Below are 18,129 nucleotides of genomic sequence, written 5' to 3'. Positions count from 1 at the left end.
TCTTTCCCTGTCCCTCCTTCTCTCTAAGGAATCAATAAAAATGTTTTTTAAAGTATTTCAAAGGGATGGCAGAAAAACATTTATTAAAAACGCATGCCCATTTGGTTGTTGTTGAGTGGAGTTTCACCCAGATGTTTTGTCACTCTACGACTACCTGGATATTAGCTATAACAAAGACCCACTCTAGTTTTTACTATGGAAATTGGGGTTGTTTTCATTCTTTTGAGCATTGTAATGGTAGTCAGTGGGAAGAAAACAAGAAAGAAATTTTTTTTTCTGTAAGTTCAGAGATAGTTGGAAATGTTTGATGATTATTGTCTTAAGCATTTACAAGTCCCAACACCTTATTCTTAACTAATTAACTCCTTCCTCTTCAAGGAGCTTAAATACCTTGCTTGTGGATGCACAGCTAGAAAATGAAAAGTCAGGATTAGAATTCATGTCTCAGTCTAAAGTTGTTGAATAAATCTATTCATACTGGCTGCTGGTGATTTTAAATATTACCCCTTAGGCGATACTTAGATTTTTAACAGAGGACTCCTAGACATTTTTAGCCTAAAGACATAAATCTCTAACGGTAGAATGTTATACTTGAGGAAGAGGAGGGGAGACCTTTCCAGCAATTGCAAAATCCTACAGAATAGTCTGCAAGTTCAGCTCTCAGAATCCCTGGAGGGCAGGTTCAGAAGGTGTGTTTCACCTGATGTGTCACACAAATATTGCGAATAAAATGGAGGCGAGATTGAGGCAGCCTAGATGATGATGGTCTGGAAGTCATGATGCCTTACGGACAAGGGAAGTGACTGGGGATGAAAGAGCCAATATTCCCATTGTCAGGTATATGAAGAGTGACCATGTAGAAGAGAATACAGTCATGCTGGGTGGCCGCGAGGGAGAGGACCAGGCCAATGGGTAGGGGCTGCAGGAAGGCAGATCTCTTCTCAGTACCAGAAAGGGTTGCTATCAAGCATACGATGGGCAGCCTTGTGAGTGAGATGACCAGCCAAGCATAATGCAGTAGGGCTACCAAATGGAAGGTGGGATGAAATGACTCCTTGGTACCAGTTCAACTCCAAGGCATTATGACCTTGAACTTGCAAAAGTTGCCGAATTATTATATGCTGAATACAAAACCAGTATCAAGTGGGAATTTGATTTGATCTATTATTTTCACTTTCAAGTATGTCCCTCTTTCTAAAAAACATCACTCAGCATTTCTGTTGGAAATTTCTGAACTAGAGTTATTATTCTTTGGGGATTTCATCTCCTGTTTACAAATTGTTGTAGGGGAGCATCAGCTTGAGTCTTCTGATAACCAAGCACTGCTCTGACCTATTGGCATTTCCCTTTTTAAGCTAATAATTAAAAAACTCAATTGGAGCCACTCCATGGGTAAGGATCTTGGGAGACATCAAAGCAGGAAAGATCCAGCTGGAGCCCGAGGCATGTGCAGGGACTGTGTGTGTCATTCTTTCTATTGCATTCGGCTCACGTTAGTGAGGGTGGAGGACTTGGGTGGTTGGCATGATCATGGTCTTCAGACATCTGAAGGATGTAAACACCGAAGATGGAAGGATTTTATTTAGTTCGAGACAAAAGGTATAATTAGGGTAGGAGTAATGGAGTGAAATTAAGCAAAGAAAGATTGAGATTGAATATTAGTGGGGTACTTCGAACCAATAGATTTGTGAAGCTTTTGGACATTTTCTAGGGAATGCTGTTCCATATTTTCCAAGTGGGTTGACAATCAGAGGGATAAAGGCTGAGCTAATCTTGAAGAAACTGGCGCCTCTGGGGATAAGGCGAATGGAGAGCCTTTGCTTTCCCTGCTTCCCTCTAGTCTTTCTTATAAACATGAAAAGCTCAGCAGGTGATCCCCTTCTGAATGACTACCTACCAATAGCAAGTGCTTGCTCTTCTTAGAACCAGGAGTTGTTAAAAGGACGGTGTGTCCCCAAAAGAAAAAAATTTGAATGTGAGAATCAGAGGAAAATTCTGGAGGGAATCTGGGCTGACTTCCCCACTTGCTTGTTAGTTCTGCCTCCAAAAGGCAGGAAGGGGAGGCCAACTCCATCCGTTCCTGTGATTGGTGGGCAAGGGTCTTGAACCATTGTTTTCTGTTTTTTTAATATATATTTTATCGATATCAGAGAGGAAGGGAGAGAGGGAGATAGAAACATCAATGCTGAGAGTGAATCATCGATTAGCTGCCTCCTGCAACCCCCCCACTTGGGACCGAGCCTGCAACCTGGACATGTGCCTTGACCGGGAGTTGAACCATGACCTCTTGGTTCACAGACTGATGCTCAACCACTGAGCCACGCTGCCAGGCAGAACCATTGGGTTTGAAGGAGATCCCTGTTACCGGCAGCACTGAGAGCTGCTAGTTGAGGAAGACGGAAGCCTCCACCATTGCGGACCTCTCGATAAGCCCCCCGGTTTTTCTTTTCTTCTGGAGCCTTTCCCCGATGTGCACGGAATCTACTAGTACTTGTCCTTTCCACAGTCCGGTACGGACAACTCTTCCAAGGCGGACCTGGCCTCTGGGCGCCTCCAGTCGCTATTGTAGGACTTGCAGCCTTCGGGGGCCAGCAGTGCTGGGCACCATGCATTGCCTGGAGGCTACACCGAGCCCAGGTTTTCTTCTGAGATGTAATTAGAGACATTTGCATTTAGGTGTTTTGCATGAGCCACTTGATAGTATTGACAGGTAAAGCAATTGGAAGGTCTGCTGACATTTGGTAAAGATTTTACGTTTAATCCCTCTGGCGTGTTGTCGCTCTCCGCTTCCTCTGTGGTCACAGAGCTGGGCAGCTGGAGGCTCTTTTTCTATTACTAGGGCAGCTCCCACGTAATTTTCCACTTTGACTCCTACATCCTTTTTTATTGAGTAAAATGGTGTTTTACTCTTTAAAACAAACCATGGCTGGTCTGTGCTGCTAGCTTTGTCTTAAAAGGGAATATAGTTCTTACATCGAAACTAAATTGGAGACTGTTGTGCGGCGAGCTCTGTGAGGGCCCAGCACACACGGGCCTCATGATTCCTCTGACCGGGCCACAGGCACCAGAGCAGTGATGCTGCGGCCTCGGCGCTCCCGCCCTTGCATTGATATGGCCCTAGCCGGTCCTGCCTGGCTCAGAATCTCAGGTCCATTGAAGTCGGACCTCATTGCACTCAGGCTTTTGGGGAGGACTCTCTCTGCCCTCGGGGGTCCTGTGTTTGAGCCGGGAGAGGACGGCTGAGAGTTAGACTCTCAGCAGCAGAGAGAGGCTCCGGAGCGGCTGACAGGGATGATGAAAGGAGAGGGAAGGACACGAGCAAAGCAGCAGCGTTCACCCAGGAGGGTGGCTGCTGGCTCCCAGGAGAAGTCGTACTGGCCCGAGGGCACTGTGGAGGCAGGGAGAGCTCCTAATGAGGTTTCTCTGTGCGCTCCTGTTTTTGAAATTTTATGCTGGAGTCTCATCACAGTGTGGGGTAGCATCCAAGGAACCACTCACATGCCCTCCTCATCCATTTCCTAGCCCTGCTTCTAAAGAGGGCTGCGCTCCCCACCCCAGAGATCTCCAGGGGCGCCGTGAAACTCTCCAGCGCAGACCAACTTGGATTCTTGCTAATTTAAAAAGTCAGTGTAACAACCAGGCAGGTGTGTGTTGAAAAGAGGTGGGGGGATGTTGGCACAGGGTTGGGTGAGCGTTGCACTTACTGTGATGAACAGCAGGCGTGTCTTCAGCTCCCAACACAGTTGTCTGTCTCAGTGTGACTCCCGTTTACTGCATGTCGAGCTGCAGGAAGTCCAGCTTATGCAAATAGATTAATATTTAAAAAGTAATACAGGAGAATGAGGTTCCAAACGTGTAATGTTTAATTATTAAAAACCTGTAATGGAATTTGAATCCAAACTCACATCTCACTGGTGCACAGCAAAAAGCTCAATTAGCCAGTGAGCCTGCTCACGCCACGGCTCATGGTGACCATCACAGCACCAAGCCCACGTTCTCTTAAACTCTCTGGCAGCATAGAAATGGGCAGCGTAGGTAGTGTTATGCTTTCTCATTAGACAACTGTTGCAACTCTTTTTTTAGTCAAATTGATGGGTAAAGTGACTGTATATTGTTAACAGGACTTAGAAAAGAATTTGAGTTACTTCCAAGTGGTGGGACTTGGGAGAGTTAGGTTACCTGGTAGAAATCACAGTATGAGGATATTCATGCTACCACTGAGTTTATCGAGGCCGAGAAGTATGTGTTACAGGACGCAGGTGTCTGATTAGAAGGCTTTACTCAGTCCAGGGATACTTAATCGCTGATTTTCCTGTGAGACCACAGTTCTCCTGGCCCTGTAGGGACACAAGTGCCACTCGCTCTTGATAAGGGTGAATTCGCCCAGAGGCCTGTGGCAGAGAACGGCCAAAGGAAGAGATAAAATGATTGGTGTGACTCAGAGTAGAATAAACCCACAAAGACCAATTGAATCTATTTCAAAATCAGTGTGCCAGCACGACGGGTTGAGGCAGTATCTCTTGAATTTATATTTTTATTCAGTATGGCAGGTAAGGAGTGTCCTTTGTGTATGAATATAAAACTATGGACATGCCATTGGTTGTGTGTTAAGGGTTTGCCCCTCCGTGTGGCGGCTCATTTCTCATGAGATGCCCAAGAACTCATCTGTAATGCAGAACATGCAGTGGTGTGACCTAAAATGCTCTCGGCAGGGCTCGGGGTTTGGAAGGTCACACACTAGGTAACGGTATTTATGACAGCCTGCCGGGCTGTGTGGGGTAACTAGAACTGGGAGGACAGAAATTGAGTTTGTAGTGACTGCAGAAGCTGAAACCACAGGATGAAATGTAATAGGGTCTAGGGCTCGGTGAGCACAGGAAGCTGAGGAGAGGTGGGGGGTGGAGCTGCAGGGCTGAGGAAAGTGCTGCAAGGGGATGGGTAACCTTGATTCCTCGCAGGACAGAGCCTACTGAGACTCAGAAGGGTAAATAGAATCACCTCCACCTTCCCTACAGTTCAGTCAACAACCAGCAGCTGCATGTGGAACCCTTATCATGTGCAAGACTGTGTGCTGGGGTGTAGGAGTTCCAGGGGAGCCCTGGCGGTGTGCTAAGTGGTTAGTGCATCAGCTTGCGCACTGAAGGGTCACCGGTCCCATTCCCGGTCAAGGGCATATAGCTGGGTTACAGGATGGATGCCTGGCCCAGTACAGGTGCATATGGGAGGTAACCAATCGATGTGTCTTTCTTGCATAGGTGCTTTCTCTCTCTCTCTCTCTCTCTCTCTCTCTCTCTCTATCTCTCTCTCTCTCCCCCACCCTCCCTCCCTCCCTCTTTCTCCCTCACTCCCTTCTGCTCTCTCTAAAAATCAATGGGAAAAATATCCTCAGGTGAGGATTAACAAAAAACAAACAAAAAAAGTTCCGCGGGACCCAGGCCTAGGTTCCCATCCAGCTCATTAAAGTAACATTTTCCAAAGTGTTTTTCTACAGGCTCCCACGAGAAGAGGGGTTCCGTGTTTGGAAAGTCGAGGAAGTGCTGGGTTAATGCAGTTAACATGCTTCTTTTCTGCAGAGCTTCTCAGAGGCTTAAACATGGCAACGCGCCTTGAGAATCACCAAATGAAACAGGCGATGCCCCTTTTCCCAAGCGCGTTTGCCCACTAGCCCTTTTCTCAGGGCAGAACATTGGTGGGACGAGTGTTTTACAGAGCACCCTTTAGGCCACACAGGGCTGGGGTAGGCGCTGTCCTTGAGCAGGGGCAGTGCAGTGGGTTAGGGATGGGAATCCCTGACGGAGCGGCCACATTTCCTTTCTGGGCGACCTTCACACACAGTGTGGTGTGGATGGGTGTATGTAAGAGGCCTGTCCTGCTGTCAGCTTCCAGCTTCTGAACCTGCAGAAAACACTGCTCCCAACCCTTGGGTGTCAACTGGCCCACCCCAGCCCTGGGCACCCCACGCCGGTAGCAGGGTGCACAATAGTTATGTGTCCCAAGGGGCTTTTAACCGCAGGGAGGAAGTATGGGGGATTATGCAGGGCCTAGAAGTCACTGAACCTTCCTAGATTTTCCTCACCTCTTAACAGAGAGCAGTACCTGGAGGGTCATGGTAAGAATTAAACTGGAGAAAGGGTATAAAGCTGGGTTAGCTCCTTGGCTTTCCTAAAGTTGTGGAGACTTGGTATAAAGCTGAAGGGAATACGCATCATGGAATAGCCGTTGCTGCCCATCCTCATGCAGCACAGGCGACTGTTCTGGCGGCAGAGATGGTCCCACAGCGCTACCAACCAGGCAACCGACTCTCTTACTTACGCCCCCAGGAGCAGGCATCATTGCTCCCTGCTTTAGCACAGGGCCTGCAAGGATTTGAAACTCCCTGCCACTTGACTTCTACTCCGGCCCCTCAGGCCCTTCTCCCCGCTCTGCCTCGTGACCTCTGCCACCCCATGGCTCCAGTCCTCTGTGCTCCTCTGGCTTCATTCCACCACCACTATCCCCACCACGACTTAGTCTCTTCGAGTTACCTTCATTCCCAACTCCCTTAAGAAGAAATTGCTATTGGTTTGTTAAATTACTCTGTGCCCGGTTAAGCAGAGCCACACCAAGGTCTTGAGATGTCTTTGGGTCCAGGCAGCCATGACCAGGGAAGCAGCGGGGCTGTGGCCAGGGCAGGCTCGCAGCATCTGATGGGTTCTGTGCTGATACAAAGGTAGTGTACACCGTTCTTTTCCTCCTCCTCTCTCTTCCCTTTTCTGTTCCTCCCACTCCTGCACGTGCCAGTCTGGACCAAGGGCATGCCTTGATAAAGCAGAATATACTCCCTCTGCCTGTTACTTCACCCTTAGATACTGAGCACATACCTGGATCACCCTCCAACCATGCCTTTCTTTCGTTTCTTACTGGAGCTTGGGCCCACTGCACAGGCTGTTTGGATTAGGCTACTCTGGCACACATTTCTCTTTCACCCAGGGGTTAGTTGGTCAGGTGGGAAGTATATGTTCCCATGTGTTTCCTTCTTCAGAGTAGAACAAACAATGATAAGGTTAGTTTCACAGAGGCTAAGAGATAGGGGCTTTTACCCAAATGCCGAGAATTGACATATAACTGTTGCTAGTCTGAATTTACTTATCTCTAAAATAAGGTGTGTTATCTGGCTGTGTTTTTTACAGACTTCTGGTGAGTGGTATTGTGGTCACGTCTATTGAGCTATTTGAATTTACTGGAAGAAAGGAGTTATATAAGTAACAGTTGTCTTTAAATATATACAGGTTGTCTTGCTTCATACCATTGAGCACTTCAGACGTTCAGCCTGGACGGGGCGATTGGGCTGGGCTGACCCAGGCTTTGCTTGTGAGGATGGAGTTGTAAGAGGGAGGGATGCTCAGTGGAGAATCTAGCATTAGTGGACTGTTGGCCTCCAACCAGGTATTTATCACAGCGGGATGGCTAAATTCATAGAACAAAGATGGAAGAGAACCAGGCAAACCAGCAGTTCACAAACATTCAGGAAGCGTTTCAGAGACAAAGGAACCAACATGTAGATCCGAAATCAGTAGTCCAGTATCTCCCCCCTAGATTCTTAAGAAACTATCACCAAGTGGGCACTCTCACACATGGTTTAATTAACTAAAAAGACAAGACAATAGGCAACCTAAATTATTTCATTTCCCCAAGTTTGTGACCCCAGCACTCTGGGCCTTTTAAATTTGCAGTATTGTGCACCAGATGCCATAAATGTCTTATTTGCACACAACTGAGCATAAAGGATTCCATTGGTGATTCTGGCCTGGGTGACTGCTGCTGGCCTGAAGCTGAGCCTAGGGCTAAAACACCCATGAGCTTAAGACCACAACCTGGCCTGCAAGCCTCCTCATTATTGCAATTATGTTGCTGTCAAACACTCCACAAGCCATTAGGAACACAGTGGAGAATTTGGGGCCCAAGGTTTTGTTGATTTGGGTTTCTGGGTTTTATTTTTGTGGTATGCTTTTTACTTGGAAGTATGCATCATAAGAAAATTCATAGTAGTGGAATTTCTCTTTGTTTTTTTACAACTGAGATTTAATAGAAGAATGATGGGTAAATAAGAGTAGAGTGTAGGCGGACCAGTTGGCTGATTTGAAAAAATATCTGAATGATATTTTTATGTATTTATAATAATAAAATTGAAATATCTATATTTACATGACACTTTCTGTTTTTCAGAGTGCTTCCATTTTCACTATTTGTTTTGATCATCACAGTAGATCTTGAGGTTGGCAGAGGCTCAGGGGGCACAGAAACAGGACCCCAGGTTGCAGGGTAGGCGAGACATGGGTTTCTGCTTCCTAGCCCGCCTCTTTCCTCACCGAACCATGCTGCTTCCCAAGTAAAGAGCCAAAGCCCAGGCATCGATTGACAATCCGAAAGAATGTACTTAGAGATTTAAGGTTCTAATCAAGAAAAGTTTCCATTGTGAGGTGCGGCCAAAGCTATTCAGGAAACTTGTAAAACTGGACACAATGAAAACAGCAGGTATGACCCAGGGAGAGATGTGTAGTGACGACAAGGCCAGTCCTTCTCAAGAGTAAACAAAGTCACGAGCAGGAATAAACAAATGGCTTCTGACATCTCCCTACCAATGCAGCGAGTGGGAAGGGCCAAGTTACCCTGGACTGTGGGCATAAAAAGATGAAAACCATCTCAGAGATACCACTGAGACTTGGAGGGGAAGTGATGCCTGGATATACTAGAGCTGGCATAGAAATTAAATATAAAACAACAGGCCCTGGAGAGATCTGAAGACTGGTCAGAGATGGGCGCGAGTGGGTCAGTCCTGGCCATCCAGAGGCAGGAGCTGGTTCACCCAGGGAGCAGAGAAATATGCAGGAGGCTGTTAAAAGAGGATTGAATGAGGCATTGCAACTAAAGCCCGTAGCCGGGTGCCTGGTAGGTTCCAAGCAATCCGTATGTACATAGTTGGTAAGTGAATGAGAGGTCGCTAGGAGCAGCTGCAAGCCTTCGAGAAGCAGCGGAGAGGGAGCTGAGATGCAGGGTTGCCAGAGAGGCTGATAATGCTGCCCAGCAGTGGCCTGGACCCGGACCACCTGCACACACACAGCCTTAGTTAGTATTATGGCATTGCAGAGGTGCTGCCTATCGCCGATGCCAAGGCAGGTGAGGAGGCTGGGAGGCAGATCCAAATAAAACTCCCAGAGGTAAAGGACTGCTTCTGGGGTCGCAGAGAATAACTGCAGTCCTTATCCTCATTCCCATCATTGATATGTGACTAGCTGTGTTGTTTAACTAAAGCCGCAGGTTTTGAATTATGATTTTTGCCATTTTCTACAAAGTCTGTGTCAGGGAAGAAATGAATGGGGTGAACAACTGCAGATAGAAGCCAGATAACTAGCACACTTCACGTTTAACACATCAATTTGACGGGTCTCCCTTTCTACTCAAGTACAACCCATGGTCCCCCCCCTCAGCTTTGTCAGGTAGAGAAGAGGCTCTTCTAGTCACAAATAATGGAACTTTAACCACTCAAATATGCGTTTAGGAAACAGAGAGAGCAGGGATAAATGAGATCAAAGGCACATTTCAAAAGAAATACAAGTATATATTTTGAAAATAAGGAGAGTTACAATGAACACGGTAAATACAAATCTGGAAAAAAATTCAGGTGTGCATTTGAAAAACAGAGTCATAGTGTTGGGTTAGAAGAACAAAGGAGAGTTCAGTGTTGAGAGAGTAAAATATTGACTATTTTTTAGTTAAAAACTTGGTTGAATTTTAACCTGTAGAACAAGTCCATTGATGGGGAGCATGGAGTACTTCTGGGGGCAGAAGGTGTGTGCAAGTTTCTCCCATGACTGTCAATAGACAGATTCTGAGTCTTTCCTGCACTGGGTCCCAGGCCAGTGCCTTTCTGAGCATATCTCAGCACTCATTTCTGAATAAGTAAAAACATTACAAATAGGAGGTCAGTTTTTCCCTAAGCTTCACTTTGAAGCAAAGATGATTAAATAAGAACAACACAAAAATGTGCAGATGGTTAAATAAAAACAAAAAATAAGCTGTATGAATTCAGGTGATGTTTCTTACTTAACTCATATCCCCAGTTTCTAGCCCAGTGCCTGACACGTGGTGGGTCCTCAGTAAATGTTCACTTATGAATGAATAAATTGGATTATGTGATGGCAGGTTTCCAGAGCAGGTCATAGTTATAGTACCCGGAGTTGATTAAGAAAAAAAAGGAGAGAAAATGGAGTCACAGGGCATGGCAGTGGGAGATGGGGTAGGATGTCGCTCTCTGCTTTTGCATGGCATGCTGTCCATGTCTGCGATTACCTGCTGGTTATTTCTTCCGCACGTGTTTCCAGGCAGTGCTGTCACTGTTGATGATTTCACTTCACAGCTGAGCACCTGGGGCTCAGTGATTAAGCACCTGGCCCACCAGGAGCTGGAGGCTGAAGGAGTGGACTAGAATCCGGTTGGCGACCGCTGCTCCAAAGGTTTCCTTAAACCAGCGATCACCAACCTTTCGGACCTCACGGACCACCAGTGGTCCACAGGCCACCGGTTGGCGACTGCTGGACTAGATGATCTCTGAGGTACCTCCAGGCCTGGATGTCATTGCTCTGAGATGTCTTGGGCTATTTCTGTGTCCTCTCAGGGCCAAATAAATGGAAAACAGAGAGGCTGACATTTGGCACCAGGTAGACCAGATTTTCCGATGTTTGACTTTTTCACTTTCCATCTGGATAACTTGTGCCAGGAAGAGGTAAGTTGTCCTTGTCCAGCTTAAAGCAGAGAGTTTTGTGATGATATGCTCATGTTCTTAGGCAACCTAATACGTCAAACCAAAGGGAAAAATCACCTTCGGAATCATGTTTAGCTATGAGGATGGACCCGTGGTCACTGAATATAGGCCAGGATTCCGTGTTTGCTTTGGCTGTAGAAACAGAAACTTGGGTCAGTAATGAGCCGTTTGTTAGTGCTCATTGAGGTCCAAAAAAGCCAAGTCCATCTCTGCTCTGCCTTTGCATGGTGCATGCGAAAGGGGAGGATCTGCCCTGGTGACCTGGGCCAAGATTTCTGAAATCCAGCTTAAAACTTATAAGTAGAACTTGAGTCACAGTATAAGGTTCCTACAGAGCAGTTTTCTTATGAGATTTTCAGTTCTGACAAAGGTGCTCACTAGCCTCTCCTTGAGTTCCCAATCCCATTTGAGGAGAGAGGAGAGAAAAAGAGAGACTCTCAAACTACAAAGCAAAAAAAAAAAAAGAAAGAAAGAAAGAAAGAAGACCCTTAAAAAGAATGATGTAGCAAACATCATCATGTTGGAATCTAAGCCAGCAGAAAACTTATTTGGAAAATGAAATTCTCCATGAATTTGCTCTCTTTTTTTTTTTCCTTCTTAAAAAAGGACAATAGCCCCGGTGGCTCTAAATCCCTCCCTGATTTCTGCGTGGCTTTGCACATCTATCGTTAGGTCATCTTTTTCTTTCCTACACTCTCTAATCCAGTTTTGCAAGGAGACTTGGAATGGGGATGCTAACCTAAATGGTGGGCTTGGTCCCCCATCAGGTTTTGATGCACCCTCTCCCCTCCATGGAGGCTCCTCCTCCTCTGCATTCTGCCATTCAGGGCTTGGGTCATCCTGTCTTCCAGGTGCGTGACAGATCCAGTGGCTCTGCCATGCAATGAGTCAAGCAGATCATTCATCGGCTCTATTTTTTAATAAAACATGAGTAGCACAGTTTATGGCTTCCACTATTCAAACAGCAGTTGAGCCTAAGAGGAATTATTCATTTTAATGGTTCTAACACTCATTTCCAAGCAGCCGTGCTGTTTTATCAGCCTTTGCCTGAATTCGAGATTGACTGGCTTTGGAAAAAGAAGATGGCTCAGCAGGAGCTGAATAGAGCCTCCTGGGACAGTGGGCAGCTGGACACGGTTCCTTGTCACTGCAGACAGCCCCTCTGTTACTTCTGGGACAGTCTCCTAGGAGTTAGCGTCGGGGGCTGGTGTCTGAGGTGCAGCGTGTACTTGCCCCGAGAGAAGCATGCACCATTCTGTCTCAAAACAGCGCAGGTTCATAGGAAAGCTGTGGGTGAAGGTTTGCCTTTTCCTCCTCACACTGCCATAGACACATCCTTCCGTTAAGGTAAAATGAACTTAAACATAGGGGAGGTTCCTGGGACATCAGCAACCATGAGGGAACAGGCTAAGGACTGAAACAAACACACTATATTGTAAATGCCTGACACACAAGAGGTATCTGTTACCTCTATTAGCTCCATTCACAGAGGAAGCAACTGACGCTGAGCTTTCCATAAGATTTCACTGCTAGTAAATAAATAATGGAGTCCGGACTCCACATCTTCTGATTCCAGATTGCATGTGATTTCCATAGCATCCTTTGCAACCCAAGTGCCCTGATGGAGGTGGTGTCTAAATGCAAGGGAACAGTTGATGGTGGGACCATGGGACTCCAGAGTCAAACTCGAAGCAAGTGTTCAGGTGGGGTCAGTCTGAGGCCCTCAACCCATGTAGGTGACGACAGCTGTGGGCAGACCTCCAATCCTTTAAAGCACTGACCACCCTCAGCAATGTCTCTTCATCCTCCTTTGTTTCACCCTTGGGTGAACTCGTGATTTTTTGAGCTGGCCTGGAGAGCAAGATCAATGCCACCTTTAACAGGCTAAGATCAAAGGAACCAGCATCTTTAAAAAAATTTTTTTATTGTTTAAAGTATTACATAAGTCTCCCTTTCCCCCATTGACCTCTCCCCAGCTTCCCCACCCCCCAGCACATGCCCTTACCTCCCTACTGTCCGTGTCCATTGGTTATGCTCATATGTATGCATACAAGTCTTTTGGTTGATCTCTTACTCCCTCACCCACCACCTTCCCTCATAGGTTGGACTGTCTGGAACCAGAATTTTATGGCCAGTTACAATTTTGCTTAAGGAGCTTCATCTTCTGAGCTGTTACCTGGGCCCTATATTTGTGGGCAGTCAGGAGCATGTGAAGGTGTTGTTTTGTTTTTTGGAATTGTTGATGGCATTCAAAGGATTATTAATGTCTTTTTACTGTACCATTGCTGAAAATGTCTTTGCCTAGATAAGGAAGATTTCAGCAAAAGGGTTTCTTAATGAAATAGTGCCTGATGCCAGATTACCACTCAGAAGACAGTGGTGGGTTCCATTAAAGAATGAACTTCACTCTCACAGCTGACAGCTGATTAATGTGTTAATTAGGAACCCTGGCCCCCTCCCCCAGCCACCCAGATCTTCTCTCAAGCCCCGCAGAATGTATATGTTGTGCCCATGTGGGTAACCTTATGGCATACTTTGGCTTTGACTTCGGACGTGTATATAAAAATAACATGAATAGCTTTCTTTCTTTCCAGGGGAAATACAAGATGGAAAGAGTTATAGGAACCAGAAGTCCTGCCTTTCAGTTTTCTTGTATCGAGAGCAAGTGATATTTCTGCTGAGGCGGTGTCTTTGGGGCAGTTTAGTGGTGTAGGTTGCCACACATTTATTTCACAGGAAAGGAGTGAATCCATCAGGCCACTGAGCTTATAAGTACTACCCTGGCAGCCAGCCACCAAAATATAAATAGTCTAAATGGACTAAAGGAAACGTTCATTCTGTTGTTTAGAATTGGACACATCCCAGGAAGGTGAATGTAATCTTTGTGAGGACTGCTGTTAGGGGGTTGAATGGAATACCCATTTGTTTATCTCCTTTGTGATCTTTTTGTCGTCCTGGTGATACATTATGTATCTGTGATCCGAAGCATTTCAGCTGTCTCGCTCAGTGGCCTTGCATGAGCTGATTGTTCGGTCCCCAGATTGCCATCGTTAAACAGCTTCAGCCTCAGCTCTGTCCAATCTGGGACCTGTTAGGGAGAGCGTGGAACCAAAGCGGCCAGATTCCAACAGAAACAAAGCCGGCGTGGAATTAGCGGAAACCATCCCAGAGCCCAGGGAGTAGAGCTCTGCACTTCTTAATCTTTATCTCTTAAAATATCTGAAAGATTTTTGGTACTTCTTGACATAATGAGGAAAAAATGCCTTACAACGTTTTGAAAAAAAAACAACAACCGTCTGTGGAAAAAGAGGGAAGGATACCTCATAACACCACAATTCAGACAACCCTAGTTCTTGAGACACATGCTGTGTATTCCATGGATATGCAAATGTTGTTTTATTAAAGAAAGAGATCTACAGTATGTATTTCTACCTAACTACCACATCTTAAGTAATCAGCTCAGGCTCTTACGATGAAATCTTTAATTACTAGAAGTGTGCCATTAGTTAGATGTCGAATGAATGATGGTACTGTGTTTTATTGCCTCACATGATATAGCCATTTGTGCCATAAATTCATTGACCTCATCTTAAATGATGTGTCCTATTAGACAGACTTGATTCATTATTTCTTAAGTGACAAGTTTTTTCTCTAATAATTTTTTGCTTCCTAGAAAGATGGCTTTTCTGCATTTTTAGATCAGTGTTCTGAATGGAAATGTAATAAGGATACGCACACATTCACACTCACATTACCCAAAACAAGATAGTCATAAACTGTCACACTATGGCCTAAATAATTTGTGATGTTGCAGAAAATCAAGCAGCTAAGTATTAGACCTTTTCATTAACTGGAAAGTTTGATGAAACAGAATTTTGCTTGGAAATTTGATGTCTGTAAATCTTGTTATAGTGGAGACTACCTATTTGATAATTGAGGTAGATGTATGAGCAATTTTTACTCATCAATGAATTATTGAAAGTAAAGGAAATGATGGGAGAACATTTAAGTTATATTTAGATTATTTTCTGTGACTCCACTTGAAAATATTTATTTAGCTTGAGGAAACAGAGGAATCCTCTGCAGGCAAATAATCCAATCTGGCAATTTTTTTTTCTTTCCCCTTATGGTTAAAAAAGAAGATCCAAAAGAAATATGCCAGAAATTTTGGCATATAATTTTAATTAGTTTAATTCATTGATGATATTTTTTAGTCATGATTAAAGAAGTCATATTTGATCCTTCACTTCAAGCTTATAAATTGGCATTTTAGGCTTTTGATGGATGCCTAAAATTGGCTTTATTTCAAATTAGAATTTAAATGTCATATAGTTATACATTAACTTTATAAAAATATCAGATCTTAAAAATAATAACTTCCATGTGTAAAGTTTTCACTATACCTTATTTAATCCCCTAGATGATAATTTTGAGAGTCTGCCGGATTCTGTGTGTCTTCTCATCAGAGGCAATTCTGTATTTATGTGTAAACTAGACATCTCAACTATGATTTTTTAAAAAGTTCCCTTAATTGTGGAGAAAACTGAAACACTGTAGTGAGACATAGGAGTATATTAACATTGAAATCATTTGTTTTTGGCAACAAGTATTCTGAAAGAGTGACTTGATATAAGGCCAAACAAAAAAACTACTGTGTGCCAATAAGTATTTCTTATTCAACCTCACACCGTGAAGTATGTTACCTGCAAATATCAGTGGGGGAGAGGGGAGTAAGAAGAAAAAGAGTGAATTTCCACTTACATGCCCACATCTGCCATGAGTGTGTGCACCCACAATCACACACTAGCATGCCGCCACTATTTACAGTCAAGGAAAGCTGAGAGTTAAATGAGATGAGTAATCAAATGCTCAGCATATGTTGTTTTGCATTGCTGACGTGACCAATCATTACTGAAATTTATTATCTTTTAATGCTATTAATTTATCATAGTTAAAACCACAACAACAGGGAACAACAGAGATCTTCCTCAACAAAAGCAGGGTCCGATTTAGAACAAAATTGGAACCAGGGCTTTAGTGAGGAGAGACTCAATTCAATGGACTCACCATTGGACTGCATTTCAGAATTCTGCTGCTAGTGTGTGGATTGACTGGGTGCTCAGAAAATAATTTAAAAAATAAAGAACAAGAAAAAAAATTGTGTGTGTAATGTTCAGTCAAAAAAGTAAGGCACTGAAAGAACTATTGAAAATTTTGACATCTGTTTATCTGTTTATAGCTATGGCAAGATTACTCATATTAATTCTTGTTTAAAATGCCATATGAAGGGAAGACATTTGTGCAAACAAGAGTCATATTTGAATTGTAGATCATGCCTTCGCCATCTGTGAGAGCTGATGGTGTTGCAAAATTAATGTGTTAATGAAATCACAATAATTTCTCCAAAGTAATGGGTTCTGAAGCCGAGAATGACTATTTTTTGAACTTTGATGTCTAGTGATTTCCAATTGGGAAAAGCTCTCAGCCTTTAATTAGTTCTGCAGCCCAACTTTAAAATAAATTTGGCGATGCCTTTCTTTTGCCAGGAGTAGATTTGAAGAGGGGAAAAAGCCATAACAACTTTGGAAAACGTTCTCTGGTGTTTGAAAAGTTGTTAAATAAGATTGCATGCCAAGAAATGTCACCAAAAATTCTGACTACTGAGAGAGAGTGGGCAAACAGCTCAAAAAATAATTCTAGCTTGCTGCAACATCACAGGTTGGGAAGAGCTAAACCTCACACAGACTTCATGACTAATTCCAAGTTTCCCCTTGGAAGGCAGACATAATGATGCTGGGCGCTTTGTGTTATTGGTTAACACAGCACCCCCTTTCCAACTGCATTATCGAACAGTCAATAGTGCAAAGTGACTTTGCATGAGCAGAATGTTAAGGGACTATATATTTCAAAGCCCACGGAACGTTCTGGAGAATGCTTCTCTCCAAAACTATTAAATTTGCATTTACAATGATCGTCTTTGACAAGTGAAAATGTGTGGGCAGGTATATGTATTCCTTTTTGTCAGATCCACCTTAAAGGGAAAAACACTATTTTTTTTTAAATGGGATATGGTGATAATTGCTATTCTGAAGAGTTAATATTAATAAAGCAATTCTGGCTTCCAGGGAGAAATCACTTTACAAAGTTTTTGAGAATTTTCCCTTTTGGAAGGAAACCCTTTCAGCCTGTTTGAAAAATTGGGATAACGTTTGAAAGAACCTGTACGGGGAAACCTGAAACGCCGTCTAGCAGAGGGCATTGCGTATCTTACTCTCTCTTTTTATTACTGTGTTGTAGGTATGTGACTGGTGTAAGCACATCAGACACACAAAAGAATATCTGGATTTTGGGGACGGGGAGAGAAGGCTTCAGTTCTGCAGTGCAAAATGTCTCAATCAGTACAAAATGGACATTTTCTACAAAGAGACACAGGCCAACCTTCCAGCTGGGCTGTGCAGCGCATTACACCCTCCCCTGGAAAATAAAGCAGAAGGCGCCGGCGTGCAGCTGCTCACGCCAGACTCTTGGAATATTCCTCTAACAGATGCTCGGAGGAAGGCCCCCTCCCCGGTGGCTGCAGCTGGCCAAAGCCAGGGCCCTGGCCCATCCGCATCCACCACCGTCTCTCCATCTGACGCTGCCAACTGCTCCGTCACTAAGATCCCCACGCCAGTGCCCAAGTCCCTGCCCATCAGCGAGACTGCCAACCTCCCTCCTGTCTCCGTCCAGCCACCTGCTAGCATCGGGCCTCCCCTGGGCGTCCCGCCCCGCAGCCCTCCCATGGTGATGACCAACCGCGGCCCGGTGCCGCTGCCCATCTTCATGGAACAGCAGATCATGCAGCAGATCCGCCCGCCCTTCATTCGCGGGCCGCCGCACCACGCCTCCAACCCCAACAGCCCTCTGTCCAACCCCATGCTCCCCGGCATCGGGCCCCCGCCCGGCGGCCCCAGGAACCTGGGCCCCACTTCCAGTCCCATGCATCGGCCCATGCTGTCGCCTTGCCCAGTCTCCCCTTCCCGCCGGTCAGCATGATGCCAAACGGCCCGATGCCCGTGCCCCAGATGATGAATTTCGGGCTGCCGTCGCTGGCCCCGCTGGTGCCACCCCCCACCTTGCTCGTGCCATACCCCGTGATCGTGCCCCTGCCCGTGCCCATCCCCATCCCTATTCCCATCCCTCACGTCAATGATTCCAAGCCCCCCAATGGGTTTTCCAGCAACGGGGAGAACTTCATTCCGAGCGCCCCTGGCGACTCCTCGGCGGCCGGAGGCAAGCCCGGCGGGCGCTCCCTGTCCCCCCGGGACTCCAAGCAGGGTTCGTCCAAG

General features: G+C 45.3%; 1 protein-coding gene across 1 annotated transcript in view; it reads left to right on the top strand.

The window, feature by feature from the left end:
* Positions 1 to 18,129, top strand: part of SOBP (sine oculis binding protein homolog) — a 158,712-nt gene that overhangs the window by 121,679 nt on the left and 18,904 nt on the right. The window contains 2 exon segments of the mRNA XM_006777248.2: positions 17,099 to 17,804; positions 17,807 to 18,129. Coding sequence (XP_006777311.2) covers positions 17,099 to 17,804; positions 17,807 to 18,129 — 1,029 coding nt within the window.

The sequence above is a fragment of the Myotis davidii genome, unplaced genomic scaffold (assembly GCF_000327345.1).
Source record: "Myotis davidii unplaced genomic scaffold, ASM32734v1 scaffold68, whole genome shotgun sequence".
Taxonomy (NCBI): Eukaryota; Metazoa; Chordata; class Mammalia; order Chiroptera; family Vespertilionidae; genus Myotis; species Myotis davidii.
This window is presented reverse-complemented; position numbering and strand designations above follow the sequence as displayed.